This window comes from Peromyscus leucopus, chromosome 12 (genome assembly GCF_004664715.2).
Source record: "Peromyscus leucopus breed LL Stock chromosome 12, UCI_PerLeu_2.1, whole genome shotgun sequence".
In the NCBI taxonomy this organism is placed as follows: domain Eukaryota; kingdom Metazoa; phylum Chordata; class Mammalia; order Rodentia; family Cricetidae; genus Peromyscus; species Peromyscus leucopus.
In genome coordinates, this window is record NC_051073.1 from 8,933,716 (window position 1) to 8,956,561 (window position 22,846).

The 22,846-nt window shown below is 44.8% G+C and overlaps 1 protein-coding gene across 1 annotated transcript in view; it reads left to right on the plus strand.

Moving 5' to 3' along the window:
* The window catches only part of Tiam1 (TIAM Rac1 associated GEF 1), a 379,222-nt gene that overhangs the window by 292,625 nt on the left and 63,751 nt on the right, over positions 1-22,846 (plus strand). Inside the window, 5 exon segments of the mRNA XM_037209650.1 lie at positions 2,283-2,429; positions 4,508-4,582; positions 6,703-6,873; positions 13,365-13,469; positions 20,510-20,591. Of these exon segments, the coding sequence (XP_037065545.1) occupies positions 2,283-2,429; positions 4,508-4,582; positions 6,703-6,873; positions 13,365-13,469; positions 20,510-20,591 (580 nt within the window).

Genomic DNA, 22,846 nt, shown 5'->3' on the forward strand with positions numbered 1-22,846 from the left:
ATTGACAAATACACACACACACACCCTGGCGTGTGTCAGTTGCTAGCCTTGTGGTGAGGGTTTTAAGAGCAAAGAACGCAGAGAGGCTGTCTGTCCCACGGGAGCTCACGTTCACGTAGGAGAGCCGGGAAGAAGGACACACGCAGTTAATGGAACACGGTGAGTGCCGACAGTGAGGCATGCTGGGAAGGAAATGAGCAGGCTAACACAAGCCTGCTGTGGCTGTCATTCCTCAGCATCCTCAGAGGAGTGACACTCGACCCTCTGGGATACCAAAGGGGGTGGCCACGTGTCTTACATCATGTGGCATCCTCTCATGCACTTTGAACCTTATCTAGATTACTTACAGTGCTCAATGCAATGCTAATTAATGGCATGCACATACTTATACTATATTGTTTATTGAATAACGATGAGGAAAATGGCTGCACATGCTCAATACATATGGAACTGCTTTTTCTGAATAATTTTGGTCTGACATTGCCCGAATCCATGGATGTGGGGTGCCGACTCCTCTTGGCTACCTGTGTGTGGCCATGGGGGCAGACAGACAGACAGACTTGGTACTTACAAGTAGATCTGGCTGTTTGTAAATGGGCTGGGACCAAACAGCTGATCTGGTTTGGATTTTAACGTGTAACACCATTTCTTCTCTGTTTACACAGCCATGGTAGCACACATGTGTCAGCATGTTCTGATTTAATCATTTCACAAGCTTTGCTCACCTTCAGCGTAGAAACCAGAGACCAGAACATTTGACATGCTTTATGACACCTTCTATTTGTGGGTTTTCCCCTAAAGTACCTCAAGAAGGAGTGTAAGTTACAGTCCTTCTCATAAAATTTCCCATGGGAGTCTTGCTCCCACTTTTCAATGTTCTGATCTTTGTTTCTTAAGTACTTAGCCGAGACAAGGCAAGACCTTTCAGCTCCTGCATCTTTCTGTTTTCATCTGAGTCCAAAACCCTTCTCCCTAATGCCCTGGCCAAGAAGCTGTTCTGGCTCCAGTTCTGAGTGCTTGTGGGGGTCCTTGCCCGTCTGCTCCCTAAGCTGCTTCTGTGTTGATACCGTCAATACTGACGACTCAGGAAAATGTCTTGTGGCCAGCGTGCTGAGGGCTGGGAGGCCCCCTGCGTTACTCAACACCATTTCATCCCTGAGGCTGCTACCACTGGGCATCTGTCATGTTGGGAGTTGCCCCTGTGGGAGTCTATGACAAGTAGGTTCTAAGACATTCCCCTCCAGCAGCAAAGAGCAGGTGTGTGTGTGTGTGTGTGTGTGTGTGTGTGTGTGTGTGTGTGTAGAGGGTGTATGTGTGTGTGTGTGAGAGAAAAACCCTCTCCCTTCATCAGTACCTTTGTTAGGCTTGGATGTAGTGGTAGAGTGCTTGTCCACATGTATCAGGTCTCGGGTTCAATCCCCAACACAATGAAATGAGGGAGAGAGAGAGAAGCTTTGCGGGTCTGGGTTTGCACCCACTGGTCCGGTCTGGCCAGGTGGTTGCTTCCCTCTCCTTGCTCTTCCATCCTGGAGAAGCCTGATGCTTTAGGCTGTGCTGTTGTCCTTCTCATCACTAGGGATGAGCTGTACTGAAGAGAAGAGAAAGCCCCCTCCTCTGAAAACATTTCCTAGAAGCCGTCCCGTTAACAGAGACGGTCCCCAGCCCATGCTCAGCTACAAGGAAAAGAAGCCAACTTGGACTCCTTGGCCAAGTGCCCAGCTACATTAGGAATTTTCTAGTGGAGACCGTGGTACTGGGACAGCGGTTGCTCGCCTCGCAAAGAGGATGGTTTCATGCAGTCTGAGAGATCGAAGAGATCCCACAAGACGGAAGAGATGAGTTAGTTTAGATTTAATGTAGACTCACAGGAGCCAGAAATCTGCTGGATTTGACTGACCCCGGTATCATTTTTAATTAAAATGCAGAAACTGCTCTGGAGCGTTTAGAAAGCATCCCCAGAAATGTGTGTGGTTCTATGCTTTCGCTGTAGTAGGTCAAGCCGACTGGAGAGAACAACTTACTCTTAGCAACACGATGTAGTTTGTTGCCCTTTTATTTATTTTTATTGATTTCCTACAGTGATTGTGTTTGCCGATTTTCCATTTTGCCTCAGTGACGGGTCCCAGGATCTCCGCGTGTGAGAGTCATAGATTAATGCTTTGAGCACTGGGTCAGTAGTGTGCTAGGGTTTCTTGGAGGGTAGGACTGTGCCACAACCCAAGGCACCCCTGTCAGTCTTGATAGACCTCTCCTGTAGCTTCTTCTGTCTTAACCGATCCCAGGTGGCAGCTCGCACGGGTGAGATTGGAGTGAGAAGACGAACTCAGGCCATGTCCAGGTCTGCAAGCAAGCGAAGGAGCAGGTTTTCTTCTCTCTGGGGCCTGGACACTACCTCCAAAAAGAAGCAGGGACGCCCAACCATCAACCAGGTAGGTCCCAGAGTCAACACAAAGGACCTACAGATATTGCTGCTGTGACAGTTGGTTTGCACGTGTGTGCATGCGCGAGTGTGTTTCTCTTTATTGACACGTTAAATCAACTTGACACGAAGTTAGTTGTGCTAGACACTTTTTAATAAGTAATTTATACCCCAAACAGTGAGCTCTGCTATTAATCTGTCACCACCATCCGTCTCCCACCTGCACTCTACCCAAACTCTGGTTAATTACAGACCTGCTAAAAGAAAGTGCAGAATTCGTGAAAGTTCTCAGAAGAGAGCAGCGGCCACAGGAAGCCAAGGGAGCATTAGCTGTGCTCTTCTTAAGCCGTCTCAGGTGCCGGATCACAGGCAGCCTCCAGGGAAATGTGTTCATTTCTTGCCCCTGAGATTTGGAAGGGGGCCTTAAATGGGCAGCTCCTCGGTCTAGGGGAATGAGGACCCAGGAGCGTGAGAATGGCCACCACGACTTCTGCTCACGTCCAAGGCTGGCAGAGAATCTCCTGGCTAGCAGCACCTAGACTGATGGTGGGCGGAGCCCTGAGTAACCACGCCCAGTGGGCCTTCTCTTCCCTCGTCCTTGCTAAGGCTTCTCGCCTGCTAGCGTTACTTCCGGAAGACTCCACTGTCCATTCTGTCTCCACCGACACTGAGGAATGAACAGCCTCAAACTATTCGTCTGGACTTTAGAAACTGTAAGACAGGAGTGATGTTACTCTTTTTGACGGGAGTATTCATTTCATGGGCTACTGTGGCTGGACAGTTAAGCGCTGAGCATTTGAGGGGTTACGTATGAGCGGATCATCCGTGTGATGCCCTTGAACAAAACTGGCTTGATCACCACCCCCCCTTACCATGTGTTCTGAGAGCGGCAGCCACCAGTTTCCATAGGGATAAGATTTTAGAAGAGCGGTCCTGAAGCTGCTCTCCTGAATTCCCTGGTTGACCAGCACACTCCCCTTTGAAACGTGGCATTTCCGGCCTTGGTGGAACCCGGAAGAGATGAGTTAAGCGTGTGGTGAGAGAGGGTGGGGACTGCACAGCCTTGCGTATCTTCTAGTCTCAGGGAGGGTAGGATGCAGAGTTTATTATCGCGGACTCGGCACAATCGAGACTCCGTGGTTCTCCATCCTCCCTGCAGGAGGAGGCCATTAACCTCAGCGTCTCACCTGCTAGGGGGAGTGGGCTCTTGCAACTTACGTTCTATTAAAACTCTTGGTTTATATGGCTTTACCTGCTGGGTTAGACTGTTGCCTACTGGAATGTGTGACTGAATTTCAATAAATGCAGGCAAACATCTTCACAATATGTGTTAAGTCATTCTTGTAATTCCTAAAGTAAATTAAAAAAAAATCTTGCTTGGCCATAAATATTGTAATAGAAATAGGATCACTAATTCAGGACTCTAAAATAGACAAAAATTCTCTGTTCCTATGGCCTCATTTACAGTGGATTAAAAAAAAACTATCAACTTTATCCTGGTGGTAGGTACATGCTCATTTAATAGCCTGCATATAGAATTTTTTTGTGTCTGTATTTGGGTATCAATCATTTCCATTTTATCTTTAAGTTACACAATTGATCAAACTTCAAAAATAGGAAGTTTTCTGGTTTTTAAATAAAAAAAAAAAACCCTTTCTACCTTTTATATGAAACACAAAAGGTATAAATAGATTAGCTGTGCAGAAAGATGTGACTTTGAAAGGCAGTGCAATTATGGGTACGTAGCTGCTACCTAGGTCTGTGAGGTGACGTCTTCGTGAATGGGTCTCCTTCATGGCCTTTGCGAATTTTCTTTTAAACTTAGATGAAGTTTATAAACATTGTCCACATTCTAAAAACAAGCCATTTCCGTATGTTTGAACTATGAAAGGTGTGGGAAGTTCGGTCTCTTGGGACCTGATTCTTGTGGCTTTCCACTTTAAGTTGTGACATTTTTGGGGATCGGGGAGGGCCTGAATCCTGCTGTGATGTTTTCCCAAAGCCTTGTGCGTTTCCAGCCTGTCTGATGCTTCCTTTTGCCCCGTTGCCCAGATTTCTTTTTTTAAGAGGACGCTTTCCTATCTGCAGGTGTTCGGAGAGGGAACCGATGCTGTAAAGAAATCGTTAGAGGGGATATTTGACGACACTGTTCCAGATGGCAAGGTAAAAATAAACGACAATAAACACGTGTTCCTTCTGGAGGCGTGCAAGCGCATTAGCATGTGCACAATGCTGTGGTTGGGGGGTGGGGGATGCTAAAACCGAGTACACTCAGTGTGAAAAACTGACTGATGTGATCAGGCTTTTAAAAAATTATGTAATAGGTTACCGCGAAGTAGAACAATCATTTTCTGTTTAAATCTGGCTGCTAATAAGAACAATTCCCTGCTGACATAACATTTTCCATACTTATCATTTGATGTGTAAGATTCCACCTAGACTGTGAGAGAAGATTTGAGTTCCGAGTTAGCTGAGCATTTTTGTCATTGCTGATTCCTTTTTATGGACAACTTGTATTCCCAAGAGGTGAGATCTTAGTGCCCCCCACTCTCTGCCCACACATGCTATTTTGTTCCCATTAGTTTCAAAGAAGTCTTCTCATAGTATGTTCTTTTTAATGCATTTGCCTCCCAAGTCAGATATTCAGTTTGGGGTTCACAGATGTGATTCAGCCTTGTGCTGGAATTTAACCGGAGCTTTCAGACTGCTAGGATCGAAACCCATGAGGACACTGATCCCCTCACCGCCGCTTTTTGTAGCCCCTCCTAAAACAAAAACCCCCTTTTCAGGACCCCAGTTCCGCTTTCCCTTGGGGTTCTAGTGTTGACAACACAATGTTGCTATCATTTCCTGGTTCGACAGAATTCAGCTTTTGGTTGCTATGCAACCGAGTGCTATTCGTCAGCGGTGTCTAAGCCCCAGTGTTCTAGAAGGATCTGATCCTCAGAAGCGAGAGTACAGTGTGGAGTTCTTGCTTTTGGAGGGAGCGGGAGAAGAGCGGTCACAGGAAAAGCCTTTCTGTATTTAAACTTCCTGGATGTGTCACCCTGGGTTTGGAGGTGGGTAGCTTAGGGACTGCACTCCCACGCCACCCTCTTGGAATAATTGCTCCTGGTGAAATTAAATTGCTGCACCTAGCTACGATCCACGCATAGTCTTCAATATTTACTTTGTCATATCCGAAGCCGGCCAGCTCTGCGTACATTACTCATTTTAAATGAAGTCATGCCCTTTCTTGCATGTAGGGTATAGGAGCGCCAAAACTTTTGAGTTCCCTTGTACATCTGTGGTTTTCCTTTTTCCAGGCTAACTTTGTACAATTCCACTTTCTGACATTTAGCCTCATCTCAAAGAACAGTTTAGATGCAAATCTGGGGTTGCTCCCATGCTAAGGGGCATGTATTTAATGTGGCCTGTGGGAGCAGCCTGGGAAGATTCCAATTGTGGGTAATGGGGTGTAGGCAAGTGATTGCCTTTTGGCAATTCTTTCCCTGGGGTTCAACTTATCTGTGGAAGGAGCAGTGTTCAGAAGCAGGGCTGAGTCTCTTCCACAACTGGGTTTCTCTCACTGGCCCTTCCGAGGCCTTTCCTCATCCCTGAACTCCATTACTTCAGTTAATGGAAGTCATTTTACCACCTCCCGCAGGTTTGTGGAGAAATTTGTTTCTTCTTGTATGTTGCTACTATTAGCCTTGTTCTTGGGAGTCTGTAGATGCATATTTACATCTTGTTATCAAACCCTAATAAAGGCATATTACTCGAGCATCCAGTATGTTCACAGTAGGAAGATCTAGCACACTCTTTTCCTGCCTGATTGACTGGGTTCCTAATGCATCAGCCATCACAGCGTGCTTTCTGCTCTTGGCTGTTCTGCTTGCTTAGGTGCAGTCCGGCTGCATCTGTACACATCCTTCCCCACGTTCACTAGTGGGCCACTGTCCCGCCCTTTGTGGAAGAAACAGTGCACTGAACCGAATGAGTGATTTGTGTTTTGCCTTCTTCCAAATTTTGCTATCTACTTATCCGTGCCATGCCCACGTAATGGCAATAGGCCAGGTGGGGAAGGGTGCCCCATGCCCACAGTCAACGGCTGCCTGCTCCTCCCCTCATAAAGCTCCTTTCTCAGTAGTCCCTGTCCCTCTGAGAGCTCCCTCCCAGCACTGCCTCCCCCCCCCCCCCCCCCGCCCCACCCTCACTGCTGCTTCCCTGGGTGTAGATTTCTGGGGTCTGACATTGCCAGGCAGGGTCTGCTGCAACCCTGCTCACTGTGTTTCTTACCACAGAGGGACAAGGAAGTGGTCCTACCCAGTGTCCACCAGCACAATCCTGACTGTGACATCTGGGTCCATGAATATTTCACTCCATCCTGGTTCTGTCTGCCCAATGATCAGCCGGCCTTGACGGTTGTGCGGCCTGGGGACACTGCGAGGGACACCTTGGAGCTCATTTGCAAGGTATGTCACAGCCGTTCAGGTTGTTTTCCAGGGAAGAGCAGAATTGGCTGGAGACCTGGTGTGCACAGTCTAAGGGAGGAGACACTGGGTATGCGTGGCACACGCAGGCAGCCCTGCATTCCTTTGTGACGCTGTGTGTGCACCATGTGAGGAGCAGGAAGCTCTCCGGGAGGGTTTTGTCTCCATGTACAAGTTTCGTAGGTTTGCAATGAGTATACTACTACCCACACACAGTATAGAAAACCTGAGCTGAAGACAGAATACAAAACTAACCACTGTGGACATTTTGTTGGTTGTCTATTTTCACACACACACACACACACACACACACACACACACACACACATTTAATGGTGTCATACTATGGGTGCCATTTTGCAACCTGATGTTTGAATAGTAATCAATTCATCAGTGACATCTTTAAGTTAGAGAAAATCTAAAGTGAGTAAAAGTTTGACATGATGGGAAGTTCCTTTCTGTGAACATAGAATTAGCCTGGATTTTTTTTTTTTTTTTTTTTTTTTTTTTTTTTTTTTTAGTAGAAAGTGATTGATTTCATTCTCTTGCCTTATGACGTGGAAATGTCTTGTTTCAAGGTGAGATTCTTTTCCTAGCTGAGTGCCCTTGAGTGAAAGCAGGAAGAAGTCACTCACGCACACTGCTTTTCACTTTTCCATACGTAATGGCATCAGTGGTCTTAGTTGACCTCATGGGGTCTGAAAAGGAGCCGTTACTTTCCTGGTTTGCAGGTAGAGAAAGTGAGGTTCTGAAAGCTTCAGATACTTTCCTCACATCCCCGTCCCAAGGAGAGGAGAACCAGCAAAGTGAGCAAAGGAAAGAACTGAGCTGCTCCCAACCTGGGTGTGTTGAGTTGTGGCAGGTAGACCCTCACAGAAACTCTCAGAACCTCAGTCTGGAGGAAGGACAGTCCACAGAGCTCAGAAGAACCTAGAATATATTCTTAGGGGAGTGAGATGATATTCCATGAGGCTCCAAAAGTGGAAATCATTTGTATCCTAATTTTATTCTAGAACCATTTGGATGGATAAAAATGACATTTTAAAAGCCCTGTTCTTTCAACATATGATTTGTAAATATTGAATAATTTTACTCCCCCAACAAGTATGTTGTAATTACACTATCAGAAATTTATACATGCTTTTTAAAAAATTAACTAATACCTAAAAAAAAAATGTCTCTTCATATGAGTCGGTGAGTCGGGGGTGGTGATGAAATAATCCAGCTCAAATATGACTTTGAAATAGCCTTATGTGGAGAAAAGTAGATCAACCTATTGTTTGAGGACAAAGCTAACCTTGGCCCCCACATGGGCATTAAAAATAAACACTGGCCCCTGACACACCTCGACTATTTCCTGATCATAAGTTCTAGGTTTTTAACATAATGGCATCTCTGTTCATAACTTTTCATTTTAATTACTTGTCAAAGTTGGTCTGCTGAGGATTTCTGCACTCTTTTATTTATAGCTAAGCCCTGTTCTTTAGAGAACCGTTAATATTCCGCAGAGCTGTGGGAGTTGTTCTCACTTGGAGCTGTTGGAAGTCGAACTCTGGCTCTTTTGCATGAGCCAAATCCTGGAAGGTGTTTCCAGGGAGTAGCATGGCCATGGAGTAGCCTTAAGGAGTTGAAAATTAAGCCATAGTTTCATGGTAACCATGTTTTTGTGAGAAATTAATCTGTGGGAGGTGTACAATGAGTTGGTTGGACCAGTTTTAGGTTCTTTGTAAGCCTTTAGCCTTTCTAGAAACTAGGAGACTAAAAAGCCATGTTGTCTCTGCCATAGAGAGACCACTACTAAATAATGCTGTTGTGCTGTTCCTTTATGTTCCTTGGTTACTTGCTGAGTTTCTGTGGGCATTCTCAAGGTACAAGTCCCTCCCTGTGACAATAATAGATCATCCCGCCCAAGGTTCCCTGGGTTGCCATTTCCCTCCAAAACATAGAACTAAGACAACGTAGAACAAACTTAACATCTCATGAGTTTAAAACTAGCAAACTTGCATGGGTGTCTTCAAGACACCGATGGTCTCCAGGAAAGGGTCTTTGTAGGGTAAAGTATATAGTGTGCTCAGACCTAGATGTCTTCTTGACTTCAGTAATTCGTGGAGCAATTTTATTCTTAAGGCTGGAAAGGGAAGAGAGGGCTGCCATGTGTTGTCACATGATCCAGTGGTGAGTGGGTTTTGATTCCTGGGGAAGGGATGGAAAACAGAGACGTAAGAATGGGGGTCTTTTAGTTCATCGTCTTTGGTCATGGATGCTGTCCCTCAAATCTAATCAGTTCTCTCTTCTGTCTTTTGCCTTGGCTCATTTTCTTTCCTATTCTCTGATCCACATCATTTCACGTCTAGTTTCCATCTGCCCTTGATCACCAGTCAAGTCCTGGTATAGTAAATGTTTCAAGATACACATTTCTTCTCATAGATACTAAAATGATTGTTAGATGTAGCCCATAACCTTGTCATCCTATAGGGTTTTTAAAAACTATGTTCAGATTATTGGAATTATAAAAAATTGCAAAAAATGATCCATTCTTTCATAGTTGGTCATATTGTTCATGTGTGACCATGGTGTCAATTTTACTACATGCTTGTACTGAATATCTTTATATGTGTATGTATGTATCTGTTCATTGTGTGTAAGTGTGGGCACAAGGACAATCGTGGGTGCCATCTGCAGGAACACAAATCACCTCCAATTGGGTTTCCAATTGGCCTGGACCTCGCCAAGTAAACTAGACAGGCTGGCCAGCTAGCCCCAGGGATCACCCTGTCCCCCTCCCAAACACTGGGATCAGGTGACAGTTTGACATGGTTCCTGAAGAAGAACTCAGGTTCTTGTGCTCACAAGGCAAGTACTTTGCCAACTCAGGTGTTTCCCCAATCCAGTTCTTAAGTATTTAAATGCTCAAACTATTTATTTAAAATATCTGCATCATTACTTAATCCTTTGAAATAATTAGAGTAAAATCTGATTCTTAAAAAATCATGCCAACTAAACTATAACTTGCCCAGTTGTAATATTTATTTTATGGCACAATTTACAGCTAGCTTTCTTGCCTTAAAACAGATACAATGCTAAGTGATATGAGTAAATGTACGTAGGAAAACAAATTTGTACTACTTAATTTTTTCCCTAATGGAATTCCTCTTGCAAGTAAATTTTCTCTTGAGTGTTTTACAAAGTCAAAACCAGCCAGATGCTCAACAGCCACCCACCTTTCAGTATTCTCTAACATTTGGAGTTCTTCTTGCATGGACAAATGTTACGAACACAGTTGATACTTTGACCGGCTTTGATATTGAAGCTCATAATGAGAATCCAAGGATTTAATTAGCTTCCTTTAAAAAAAATATTTATTTTTATTTTATGTGCCTTGGTGTTTTGCCTGCATGTATGTCTGTGTGAGGATGTTGGATCCCCTGGAACTGGAGTTACAGAGAGTTGTCAGCTGCTATGTGGGTGCTGGGAATTGAACCTGGGTCCTCTGGAAAAGCAGCCAGTGCTCTTAACCTCGGAGCCATCTCCCCAGCCCTTAATTAGCTTCTTTGGACTGTGTTTCATTTTAGATTGGCCATGCTATGTGGGTTCACGATTCTGAAACTTTCACCAAAATAGGTGGACCCATAGGAGTACTCATCTCCCACGTCCTGATTTTAGAATAACTTGTTTACCAACCATGAAGGCCTTTAGATTTCTTATTAAGCCTATGTAAGTATTATTTATTTTGAGCCAGGCTGGTCTCAACCTTGAAACCTTTCTGCCTTAACCTCCGGGGTATAGGGATTGTAGGCATGTGCTAACACTCCAGCCCGCTCTCCTTTTTACAGTTGTGGTATGTATTCACCTTTATTTTTTAAAGTTATCAGGACAATGAGTAATATAAGAACATTTGGAAAAATATATGCAGCCCGAACCGTGTTCTCTGTACAGCACTAAACCCCACCTGGCGCTTGTCTGTGCGATTCCAGATGTCAGCAGTGTGGGGCTTGGGGCAGGCTGAGATCCCTGTTCTGTCTGTAGTGCCTGACAGCTGGCTGGTGAGCGCCGCTCTGAGGTTTGGGTGAGGTTAGTACTGGCTGTGATGTCCAGACGGTGGAAGGGACAGTCTGGTTAGGACTGTCCACAAGTGTTTATTAATGGTGACGGTAGGTGTCCAAACTGCTCTGTTCCTGTTACTGAGACCCCATGAAACTCCATCCTCCTCCCTTCCCACCTCAGTAGGGAGCAGATGGCAAAACAAGATGTTTCCTTGTAATTACAGATTTTGTGAGGACCTGGGACAGAGAGAAGCATCTCCAACCCTGACCCGGACATTACCCCCACCCCCGCCCCGCCCCAGCCAGGCACACAGGGGACTTTTCTTGTCCCATCACCCTATTACTGTTTTTTTATTGTTTGTATCCCACAAGCAGTGGGTATCACTCTTAAAGGTTTCCCTGTTGTGTGTTCTCTCAGCTCACCCATCTTCCTTCTTCACCTCTGACATGAGAGCCCTGGGTGGAGGCATCCTGTCTCAGAGATAGAGAAAGAAAGCCAGGTGCCCAGGGATGTATTCACTAACCAGTGTCTGTTCTGCCCTGTGGACTTCAGAGGTCACAGTCTGTGGGACTAAAACCCAAGAACCAGCGATAGGAAAACGTCTCTATCATTCTGTTGCGTGCTCCCAGGGATCTCATGTCCACTTTCTGGAAATGTGCTTTTGTGGTAGTACCTGAGCATCCTCCGTGCATGTATTAAACAGCCACCACTCCTCTGTCTCCCATTTCCTGCATATGGATTCTCCAAACCCGAGCACACTCCGGAGGCCTGCAGCGATCTGGACTGGTGTCTGTCTGTACCGTTGCGGCTTCACGGAGTGCCCGCCGGCACACTGCCCACGGTGCTAGCTGTGACGGAGTGGATGTTAAGGGGATGATGACTGGAATGCTGTTAGTATGGTCTCTGTGTTTATATTTATACTGACAGTATAGAGTAGGAGTATTTACCAATTAAAATGAATTTCACTTATTAAAGGGTAACTCTCAGCTGGCTGTGGTGGTGCACGCCTTTAATCCCAGCACTTGGGAGGTAGAGGCAGACGGATCTCTGTGAGTTTGAGGCCAGCCTGGGCTACAGAGTGAGTTCCAGGACAGCCAGGGCTGTTACACAGAGAAACCCTACATTGAGAGATATTTTAATCACATACTTTATATAAAATTAAAATTTTATTTTGAAAATTTGAGCAATTTCAAATTCATGTAAAAATAAGATCCACATAATAAATTCCCATGTACCCATTGCATAGAACATATAATGTTAAGGTTTACCGATTCCACCTCTAAGTGTGGATTACTTTGGAAACAAATTCTAAAAGCTTATCGTTTACTTGATAGTATTTTAGGGTGTATTTTTAAGTGATAAGGGCACTTTACAATTAAAAGTACCCATTTAAATATTTCATTTATTGCAGTATAACTTCATGGTGTCTTGTAGCATTTGATGGTTTTTTTTTTGTTTGTTTGTTTGTTTTGTTTTTGTTTTTTTTCTAGACAGGATTTCTCTGTGTAGCCCTGGCTGTCCTGGAACTCGCTCTGTAGACCAGGCTAGCCTTGAACTCACAGAAATTTATCTGCCTCTGCCTCCTTTTTGAGTACTGGAATTAAAGGCGTGCACCACCACTGCCTGGCATCTTGTAACATTTGAAAAGCATTTTTTTTTCATATGCCTCCTTTTTGTGTACTGAGAAGTATTTATAAAACCATATTATGATGGTATCTTTTATAATCAAAATGAATTCAAAAACGGCTTTTCAGATCCTTTGACCTATCCTAGACCAAGAAATGGCCGTGGGAACACAAATTCCCAAGTCATGTGTGTGCTTCCCAGGTTGGAGGCGCTTGCACTGCCCCTGGGGGAAGTCCCATTCTGGAATATATAAGTACGATCCCGTTCTGGAATACATAAGTACGATCCCGTTCTGGTATATAGAAGTAAGACTGGAATTCAAATGCTTTGCATGCATGCTAACTTGCTTGCAGTGAGCTGCTAACACCTGTCCTGGGGGGCCCAAATTTCCTGGGGCACAGCCTTTTTCTCTCATTGTGAATGCTTCCTCTCTTGTTACCTTGTGTGTGTGTGTGTGTGTGTGTGTGTGTGTGTGTGTGTGTGTGTGTGTGTAGTTATATTCAAGGGCTTCTTTAATGTAACATAGATTTTGTTGGAAAAACCAGTGTTACAGAGCGCAATTAATCAAATACATGGAAAAGAGGCTGTGACTTAGTTTTCTGCATTGAATTGCATGATCCCCGTGGAATTATTATTATTAATGAGTTCCAGGTCTGATCTGTGTTCTAACCTTTTAAGGATAGGATCCCACCACACACCCCATCTCTATTGTCCTTAGGAAACAAGGTAACAGTCCCATGTCCTTGGAGAAGTAATCTCTCCTCTTTACTACTAAACAGACATTTTCCTTCCTTCCATCCCAGGCACATCAGCTGGATCATTCCGCTCATTACCTGCGCCTGAAATTTCTAATGGAGAACAAGATGCAGGTCTACATTCCACAGCCCGAGGAGGACATTTACGAGCTGGTAATGTTTATGACCGCTGTCCATGTACATTCCATTTGAGATGATTTTCAAATTATGCATGTACTTGTGGTAATTGTAGCTGGTGGAGTGGAACGTGTTCTGAAATGAGGGAGCTTCCTTCAGAGCTCCAAAGCTGGCAGAAATAACCACGGATCTCAGACACCCCAGAGTGGAGTCGCCTTTGCTCGTCCAGGGAGCAGGGCTGCTCAGTCGCACAGGGCGTGGAGACCCGCAGGTAATGCTCAGGCAAGGTTTAGTCATCACTGCCAACTCTTCCTGCAGACTTCTATTTTTAATTGGTGACTCTAAGATCATTTGGCACTTGTCAAAATAAGAGCACGCGCGCACGCTCCAGTTGTGTGCGACTTCCACGTTCTTATGAAAACGGATGGGTTAAATCTTGTGGGTGTAAAAACAAAACTACAAAACCACCCTGGCCATCTGATGACATGCCCCAAGCCTGCCTTGGTGAATGTTCCGGCCTCTTGGTTCTTAGTCATCCTTCTGGGGCCCCGGAGCTGCTTGTTGTGGATATGGGTATGAAAACAGGGTAGGGCCTTACCACAGAAAGCAGAAGTACAGCCCAGAGGTTTCCTTTGGAAAGGGGAACCTCGGTGTAGAATTTCATAGGAAATGCTGTTTCAGATCAACTTCTTGAACTGTACTTCTTACATTAGGAAACACTCACCAGTGTTAAGCACACAGTTTAAAGAGCTTTGACAAATATGTACAATTACATTTTCACTGCATCAGTTATGCTTTGGAATGTTTCTGACAACCTCTACAGAAGGTCACCTCAGATCCCTTTAAATGTTTCTAAGGAAATGTGAGACTGTACTTCTGTAACAGTCTGTCGCGTTATATGTTGGAAAAGGATCAAGATGGGCCTGGAAGGGTTGGAAAAGGATCAAGATGGGCCTAGAAGGGTGGGTGGTTCTGTGGTTAAGAACACTGACTGCAAGCCGGGCGGTGGTGGCGCACACCTTTAATCCCAGCACTAGGGAGACAGAGGCAGGCGGAGCTCTGTGAGTTCGAGGCCAGCCTGGGCTACAGAGTGAGTTCCAGGAAAGGCGCCAAAGCTACACAGAGAAACCCTGTCTCGAAAAACCAAAGAAAGAAGACCGACTGTTTGCAGAGGAACTGACCGTGGGTTCTCAGTACTCTCATGATAGCACACAACCATCCATAATTATGGTTCTGGAGTATCTGGTGCCCTCTTCTGGCCTCTGTAGTCACTGCACACATGTGGTACAAAGACATACTTGCAGGCAAAACAGTCACATATATATTTATTCATATATACCTATATATACACACATATATGTGTATATAAATAATATTGAGAAAAAAGGGAAAAGGACCGAAATGATTAGTCCCCTCTAAGCCACTGTTGACCAGGTCGATGGAGGAGGCCACTCAGCAGTGAGGGACCCGAGGTGTCCCTTCTGAGAAGTAGAGAATAGCCACTGCTTGTGTCCTGTGAACGAACTCTATGTGAGAGTCCTTTCCTTACTTAAGAAGGAAAGAAGTACTTAGGAGGCTGAGGCAGGAGGATTACCTGGCCCCCAGGAGTTCAAGGCTAGCCTGGAGAACAGCATAGCAAGCTGTGTGTGGTGTGGTGAACATCTGAACTTAAGCACTGGAGAGACTTGGGCAATGGACTGAGAGTGAAGGTTTGGGGCCAGCCTTGGCTACACAGTGGATTTCAGATCGGCTTGGGGCATAACCTGGAACTATGTGATCTAAAAACTCTGAGAGAGGAGACGATTGAAAGAGGCTGAGCTGATAACACGGACATAGTTTAGTTTATGCCTTACGACTTGTCAGTTTTGTGTACCATACATCGCGGGGCTCCTAGGCAGCCAACGTCTGTGCCTGTGTATGCCAGGCACGTGTGCCACTTTGAGCCACGACCTCAAAATTTTTATTACTAGTATATTATGGTTTTAAATCTTTTATTTATTTTATTATTTTATGTATGTGAGTGTTTTATGTATGTGTGCACCATGTACATGCCTGGAACCCAAAGGAGCCAGAAGAAGGAGACACATCTCCCTGGAACTGGAGTTACAGATGGTTGTGAGCTGGCGCGTGTGTGCCGGGAACTGAACCTGGGTCCTCTACAAGAGCAGCCAGTGGTCTTATCCACTGAGCCCCCTCTCCAGCCCTCCTCCAATGTCGTTTTTAAGCTTTGGATATTGTGTGGTCTTATCCAGTGGGGGGATGAAGTGCTAAGTTAGGTCTGTTTGGGCCTGTAATTGTTATGTCCATGTCAGAATTTAAAAAACAACAACCCGAAAGTACAAAGAGACCATTGGGTTCTCTCTCCCCCCTTTGCAGAAGTCTCTGGCCCCGAGATTTCCCCAAGGAAGCAGTTGGCACGGTCTTGCCTACACCAACACCTCCATCTTACCAAGTTCTCTAAGCTTCTGTGCCCTGGGCACCTTGGTGTCTGACAAGGCTTCCAGACCCCTGCCCAGAGCAGTGCTTGTAGTTGCACAAGACGGGAGATGTATGGACTCCCCCATGGCTTAGTTATAACAAGATACTGAGCAAAAATCCACTTTAAATGACGGATAGCGTGTTACTAGCTCACTAAATTCTAAGACCTGGGAGTAGTATAGTGACTACCAGTACTCGGGAAGTAGTGGCAAGTATAAACGATATTGGGAGCTGTTAGTAGCAACTAGAATATGATGCTGAGATAACTTCTATTCATGATAAAGGCACAGGCACCCTTAGGATTGCTGTGTGTGTCGCCCATGTGCATTCCTGATCAGTGAAGATGCTGCTTTTTGCAATCATTCTGGGTAATTTTTACTTTTTTCCCTAAGTTCACGACCCCTGGAATCCTCTCAGTGGGTCCCAGGTTTTGGATCTCTGCTTTAGCTCATTCATCTGGATGTGGTTTCATTCCCAGGCAGAGCCCCTCTGAGTAATGTTCCTGGTAGCTTTTTGAGAGCTTATTGGATGTCTTGTCCCTTTCTGAACAAGCAGCAGTCCACACAGTGTTAATTAGATTTAGTCCTTCATCTACACACTGATGCCAGTGTTCTGCAGGAACCGTGTTCTCACACATGCTCCCCCCACCCCGCCCCAAATACTTAATTCTATGCCATCAGCAGCAGAACAGTGAGTCCTGGGCTTGAGATCTTCTTGGCGGGTGATGAATGTTCATGTTAGTGGGCAGGGAGTTCTCTTGCATGTGAATATCTACTGCTAGTTATTGTCTGTCTGCATTCCCGATTATATTCATGTAAATGTTACCCGTTTGGCTATTTCCTCGTGAAATTTGTTGGGACCAATCCATGGAGTGGTCACAAACCCGGGGTGCAGTCTGTAGAGACACTACCTTTCAGATCTCACACTAAATGAGTTCTTATTCAAGTGATGGGGGAATAAAATGTGCAGGCAAAATTGATTAATTTATTTCTTCATTCATCCAGCAAATATTTACTTAGCATTTTTTGTGCCTGGCATAATCTCTAATTCTCACGGGGTGTGTGCCAAAGAGAAAAGGAATTCTGTTTCTGGAGGAGCCTCTGTTCAGGTCTGCAGGCACGCATTTAAAACTCGACACCATCAGCGGCTTGTGAGGCTTGGGAAAGAAAGAAGTGAGGGGCAGACTGAGGTGTGGTGCTGTGTGCTTAGCTGTACCACCGTCGGAATGGGAGGCGGGAAGAGTGAGGGTGTGAGTCTTAGGTACGCTCTGCAGAAGGTGTCTCAAGGGGAGGAGACGGGTCTGGGGAGAAGGGTCTGTTGGTAAAATTCTGGACACACGCACATGAGCTCCAGAGTTAAACCTCAGCACCCCTGCAAAAGGGGGTGCAGTGGTGTGCAGCCGTGATCCAGAGCAGGGAGAGACAGGAGGGTCCTTAGAGTGCTGGCTACGCACACATGACACCAATCCCTGAGCTCCACATGCATGTGCACACACCTGACACCAATCCCTGAGCTCCACATGCATGTGTGCAGGCACATGACACCGATCCCTGAACCCCGCATGCATGTGCACACACCTGACACCAATCCCTGACCTCCACATGCATGTGTGCAGGCACATGACACCGATCCCTGAGCTCCACATGCATGTGCACACACCTGCCACTGATCCCTGACCTCCACATACACGTGCACACACACCTGATACCGATCCCTGACCTCCACATGCATGTGTGCAGGCACATGACACCGATCCCTGAACCCCGCATGCATGTGCACACACACCTCACACCAATCCCTGACCTCCACATGCATGTGCACACACCTGCCACTGATCCCTGACCTCCACATACACGTGCACACACACCTGATACCGATCCCTGACCTCCACATGCATGTGTGCAGGCACATGCATCTGCATTAGTAGGTGACAAACTGACCCAGCCTGAGGTAGGGAGGAAGTCACCCAGGAGGTAGGGAGGCTGTGCCATGCCAGGAGGGTAAAACAACCAAACAAAAGACGTGGTGCCAGACATGAAGTTAGAGAGGAACAGGGAGGCTGTGTAGATAGCAGTCCAGAGGAGAAGGGAACCCCAGGAGATAAAGGACCTTACACGTGGCCTTCTACATCTGTGGAGTCTTCAAGCTGTAGACTGACAGTGTTTGAAAACAAAAGGGGAAAAAAACCCTCCCAATTGTTACTTCTTTATGATATATAATATATGCAGTCCAATGTACAGTTGATGGCCATGACTCTACTGAGCATGTGTATACTTCCTGGGCCCTTTTTCCCAATCTGAAAACAATCCTTTATTTTATTAGGTATCAAATGCAGTCTAAAGTATGTATGAGCTGGTGACATAGATTTTATGCAAATACTGTTTTCCATAGGAGAGCTGAATGTGCAGGGGTTTGGGTATTCTGGGGTCATGCGGGCCCTGGAACCAGCCCTATGTTTAGTAATGACAATAGGTGACCTCTTCTGTTACAGGCTCCTTGAGGGTGGTGTACGACCGATGGACCATACAGGATATGGGCACACAGAACCTCTGCAGGCCAGGACACTGTGGCTGAGATGGGCGGCCATGGTGGCTTAGGCTGGGGCACCCAGAGGAGACAGGGAGATGGCACATGATTTTGTGAGACCCAAGTGCCCGCTTATTGAAAGCCGTGTTAAAATCTGATGATCTCTTCAGCCAGTTTTTGAACAGAGTAGGGGAGATACAATTTCATTAGTTTAATGAAATGGAGGTAATTTAATATATGTGCCACTTATTTGTGCATAAAGCGACCAGATTTCAAATTTCCTAGCTCCAAATACTGTGGTTTCAGAGCAACATCTTAAGACACAACACGTTCTTGAAATTTCCTGTATTTTCTGAGAGGTTTTTTTTTTTTTTTTCCCCTCAATCTGGCCTCAGTCTGAGTCAGCACGAGTGATCGTATGGCTCCGAGGCCCGTGTATACTGCACTGAGCTGTCCTCGGAGATCAGCAGAAAGAGGAGACATGCTGCATAAGCCGTATTCCCGCTGGGTGTTCTCAGAGATGGGTAGAGCAGTAGTTACATGCTGCCACCTGGCGGGAAGGATTGGCCATCACACATATTTGAGAATGCTCCCTCTCCCAGGGCTCACCTAAGCAGACAAGAACAGTGGGTAAGGCTGTATGGCTCACTGTGCTGTCCTGCTAGGTCTTTTTAAGCTAATTATTGAAGTCATTCCATATTTGTCATTTTGGTGACTGTGTTTTCTGATCATAAAATCACTATCCCTGAAGTCTTCCAACTGGACAATTACATTTTGTGAGACATTTCTGAAGTATCTACATAAAATCATATTGAGTTAGACCCCCTCTCCCCCAGGCTGTACTGCTAACATTCCTAGCTCTAACCCCCATCCTACGGTGTCAGGGGACACTGAGGAGGTAACTTGTATTCTCATCTTCTTGCCTGAATAAACTGACATGTTGGAGACATGGGGCAGGGGCAGCCATCAGCAAGGACTTCTCCAGTACTACAGAATGAAGTGTCTGTTCAATTCTGTGGCTTGAGATTGATTTTCATTTCGAGATCAAATAACAGTTTGCATTTGCTTTTGCTTTTGCTCTTTTGTTTTCAAATTTGGATTTCAGCTTTAGAGTTTTTTTTTTTTTTTGCCGAAGAAGGTCCACTCCCCTGACCTTGGGCCTCTTTGGGTTTCACAGGTTGGCCTGAGAGTCACATTGTAGGGCAAAGAGAGCTATATCTCTGAGGGTTGTAAGACTGGGCTCAGATCCTGCCCTGCCTACCCTGGATGTACCAACTTATTGCTATCTCACCAGCCTTAGCCCCCCTATTTGTAAAATGGAGATCGTGATTGTCCCAGTATGGGGTGAAAAGCCACATAGTTGAAAAATTCACGTTGTATGAGGTTACGTCCAGATAGATGAAACCGTAACATCAGTTAATTTCAGCACCGTTTCTGAGGTGCGAGCTATACACTATTTCAATCTTGAGTGTGTACAGAAACACACTACAGACAGTGTTGGGGTATTAGACAGTGGACTGATTTGTGTACTTAATTTTCTAGCCTATTTTGTATAGTTAGTTTAGTGGCTACCGGAGAATCTTGTCCATCCACACATTTGTTTCAGTATCAACGTCCGTCTCTACCAGTTCATCCTACTGTGGATGTTTCATGTGTAAGTACTATGGGGCAGCACAGAGGTGCCCTGTAATTTGAGGAATCTCACTCAACACATTCATAACCACTGTTTAATTTCGATGAATCCCTTACCCAAGCACTGGAGGGTTTAATGACTGAGGCATTATTTTTCAGGTCTATGATGAATTTAGGGTGTTACCTGGAGTGGTATGTGTGTGTGGGGAGAGGATGGGTTAGAATCCATACTGTAGCTGAACTTGGTGATGAGAATTCTAAGTTTCCGTTATAACTCTCAATAGGTTACAACATAAAAAAAAAAAAAAAGACTGATGTAATATGTATTTTTGTTCAGGTATCAATTATGAAAAAAAATAGATTAACAAAATGCTGACCAATCCTAAGAAGCTATTTGTGATGGATGGGGTCCTAATTAGCCTCCTCTTTGTAATTTGCAGCTTTACAAAGAAATTGAAATCTGCCCCAAAGTCACCCAGAGTATTCACATTGAGAAGTCAGACTCAGCCGCTGGAAATTATGGTAGGTTTGTTTGTCTTTGCTCTTGGCTGCTTGTGTTCTAGTTAAAGCATTTCCATGTAAACAGAACGTGCGCATATTTACAATTCAATAACAAGCCTTTGGGGCCGGTCTCAAACAACGCATCTGTCTCCTGTGTTGTGAAGCGCAGTTGAGCTATGGAGAGAGATGCTCACCCTGGGCACGGGGAGGGAAGCCTCTGGCCTTCAGTCTCTTAACTTGAATCTGCAGGATTCTGCTGTCTTAAGAAGGAAATTGGTAGTCGGGGAGTGGGGAGTGGAGAGTGGGGGTCTGGAAAGATGGCTCAGTGGTTAAGAGCACTTGCTGCTCTTCCAGAGGATCCAAATTCACATCCCTGCACCTTGGGTGGCTTACAACTGCTTGTAACTCCAGTTCCAAGGGATCCAATGTCCTGCCTTCTTCTGGCTTCTGTGGTCCCTGTGCTTGTGTTTACCATACATTCACACACACTCACACACACTCACACAGACACACAGACAGTGCAGTCGTTAGAAGGAACTGGACATAGTGGGAGTGGACTGCTTCATTTTATGATGTGCATAACATGGCGAAGGAAATATTCACTTCCCTGTCCTGACCACAGACAGGCACCATCCTACTTTCTCCGCGGGCGAAGTTAAAAGGGCTTGCTTACGTGCTGCTGTGCTCTGGTGCCCGAGACCGCCGCTGCCTTGCTGGTTCACGAGGACGGAGTGCACAGTGTCCTTCACGACTGTGACTTATTACAGTGAAATAACACAGAGCAAAATCAACAAAGACAAAGGGACAGGAAGAGAGGATAGCGACAGCAGGCTTCGGCTTCCAGAACCGCTTGCTCACTGGAGTGAGAGGAGAGAGTTGAGTCCCCAGGGTCAGAGTGTGGCAACACACAGGATATACTGTTTGGGGGGAACTTGTAGAGACCCAGTCCCTGAGGCCCTTCTTGGAAAGTAGGTCACCTAGACACCCTCTATCGGACACACACCCAAATCCTAGAGTCCCGGGAGGAAAGCAGGTACTCACTGTGAATGAAATGGTTTGTACTGTGTGGACACACAAGCCACATTGGAGTGTTGGGAAGTTCCCTCCAACTAAGTGGTAGGTGCCAGTCAAGGGCCAGACTTGTGCAGGTCTGTCTATATTTTTCTTTTTCTTTTCTTTTCTTTTCTTTTCTTTTCTTTTCTTTCATTCATTCATTTTATTTATTTATTTATTTATTTATTTATTTATTTATTTATTTATTCATTTTTTAGACAGGTTTCTCTGTGTAGCTTTGACTGTCTATCTATCATTTATCTATCTATCTATCTATCTATCTATCTATCTATCTATCTATCTATCTATCTATCTATCTGAGACAGGTTTCTCTGTGTAGCTTTGGCTGTTTATCTATCTATCTATCTATCTATCTATCTATCTATCTATCTATCTATCAATCATCTATCTATCATCTATCTATCTATCTATCTATCTATCTATCTATCTATCTATCTATCTGAAATAGGTTTCTCTGTGTAGCTTTGGCTATCTATCTATCTATCAATCATCTATCTATCTATCTATCTATCTATCTATCTATCTATCTATCTATCTATCTGAGACAGGTTTCTCTGTGTAGCTTTGGCTGTTTATCTATCTATCTATCTATCTATCTATCTATCTATCTATCTATCTATCTATCTATCTATCTATCATCTATCTATCTATCAATCATCTATCTATCATCTATCTATCTATCTATCTATCTATCTATCTATCTATCTATCTATCTATCTGAAATAGGTTTCTCTGTGTAGCTTTGGCTGTCTATCATCTATCTATCTATCTATCTATCTATCTATCTATCTATCTATCTATCTATCTATCTATCTGAGACAGGTTTCTCTGTGTAGCTTTGGCTGTCTATCATCTATCTATCTATCTATCTATCTATCTATCTATCTATCTATCTATCTATCTACCTATCTATCATCTATCTATCTGAGACAGGTTTCTCTGTGTAGCTTTGGCTGTCTATCTATCTATCTATCTATCTATCTATCTATCTATCTATCTATCTATCTATCTATCATCTATCTATCTGAGACAGGTTTCTCTGTGTCGCTTTGGCGGTGTCCTAGATCTCACTCTGTGTACCCCACCACTGCTCGACTGTTGTGCACATCTTTCAACAACAACAAAAAATCTTCTATCTTAGGTATGTAGTCCCGTATATTTAAGACTACTTTTAGCTTCAACAGTAACAGAATTAGCACTGA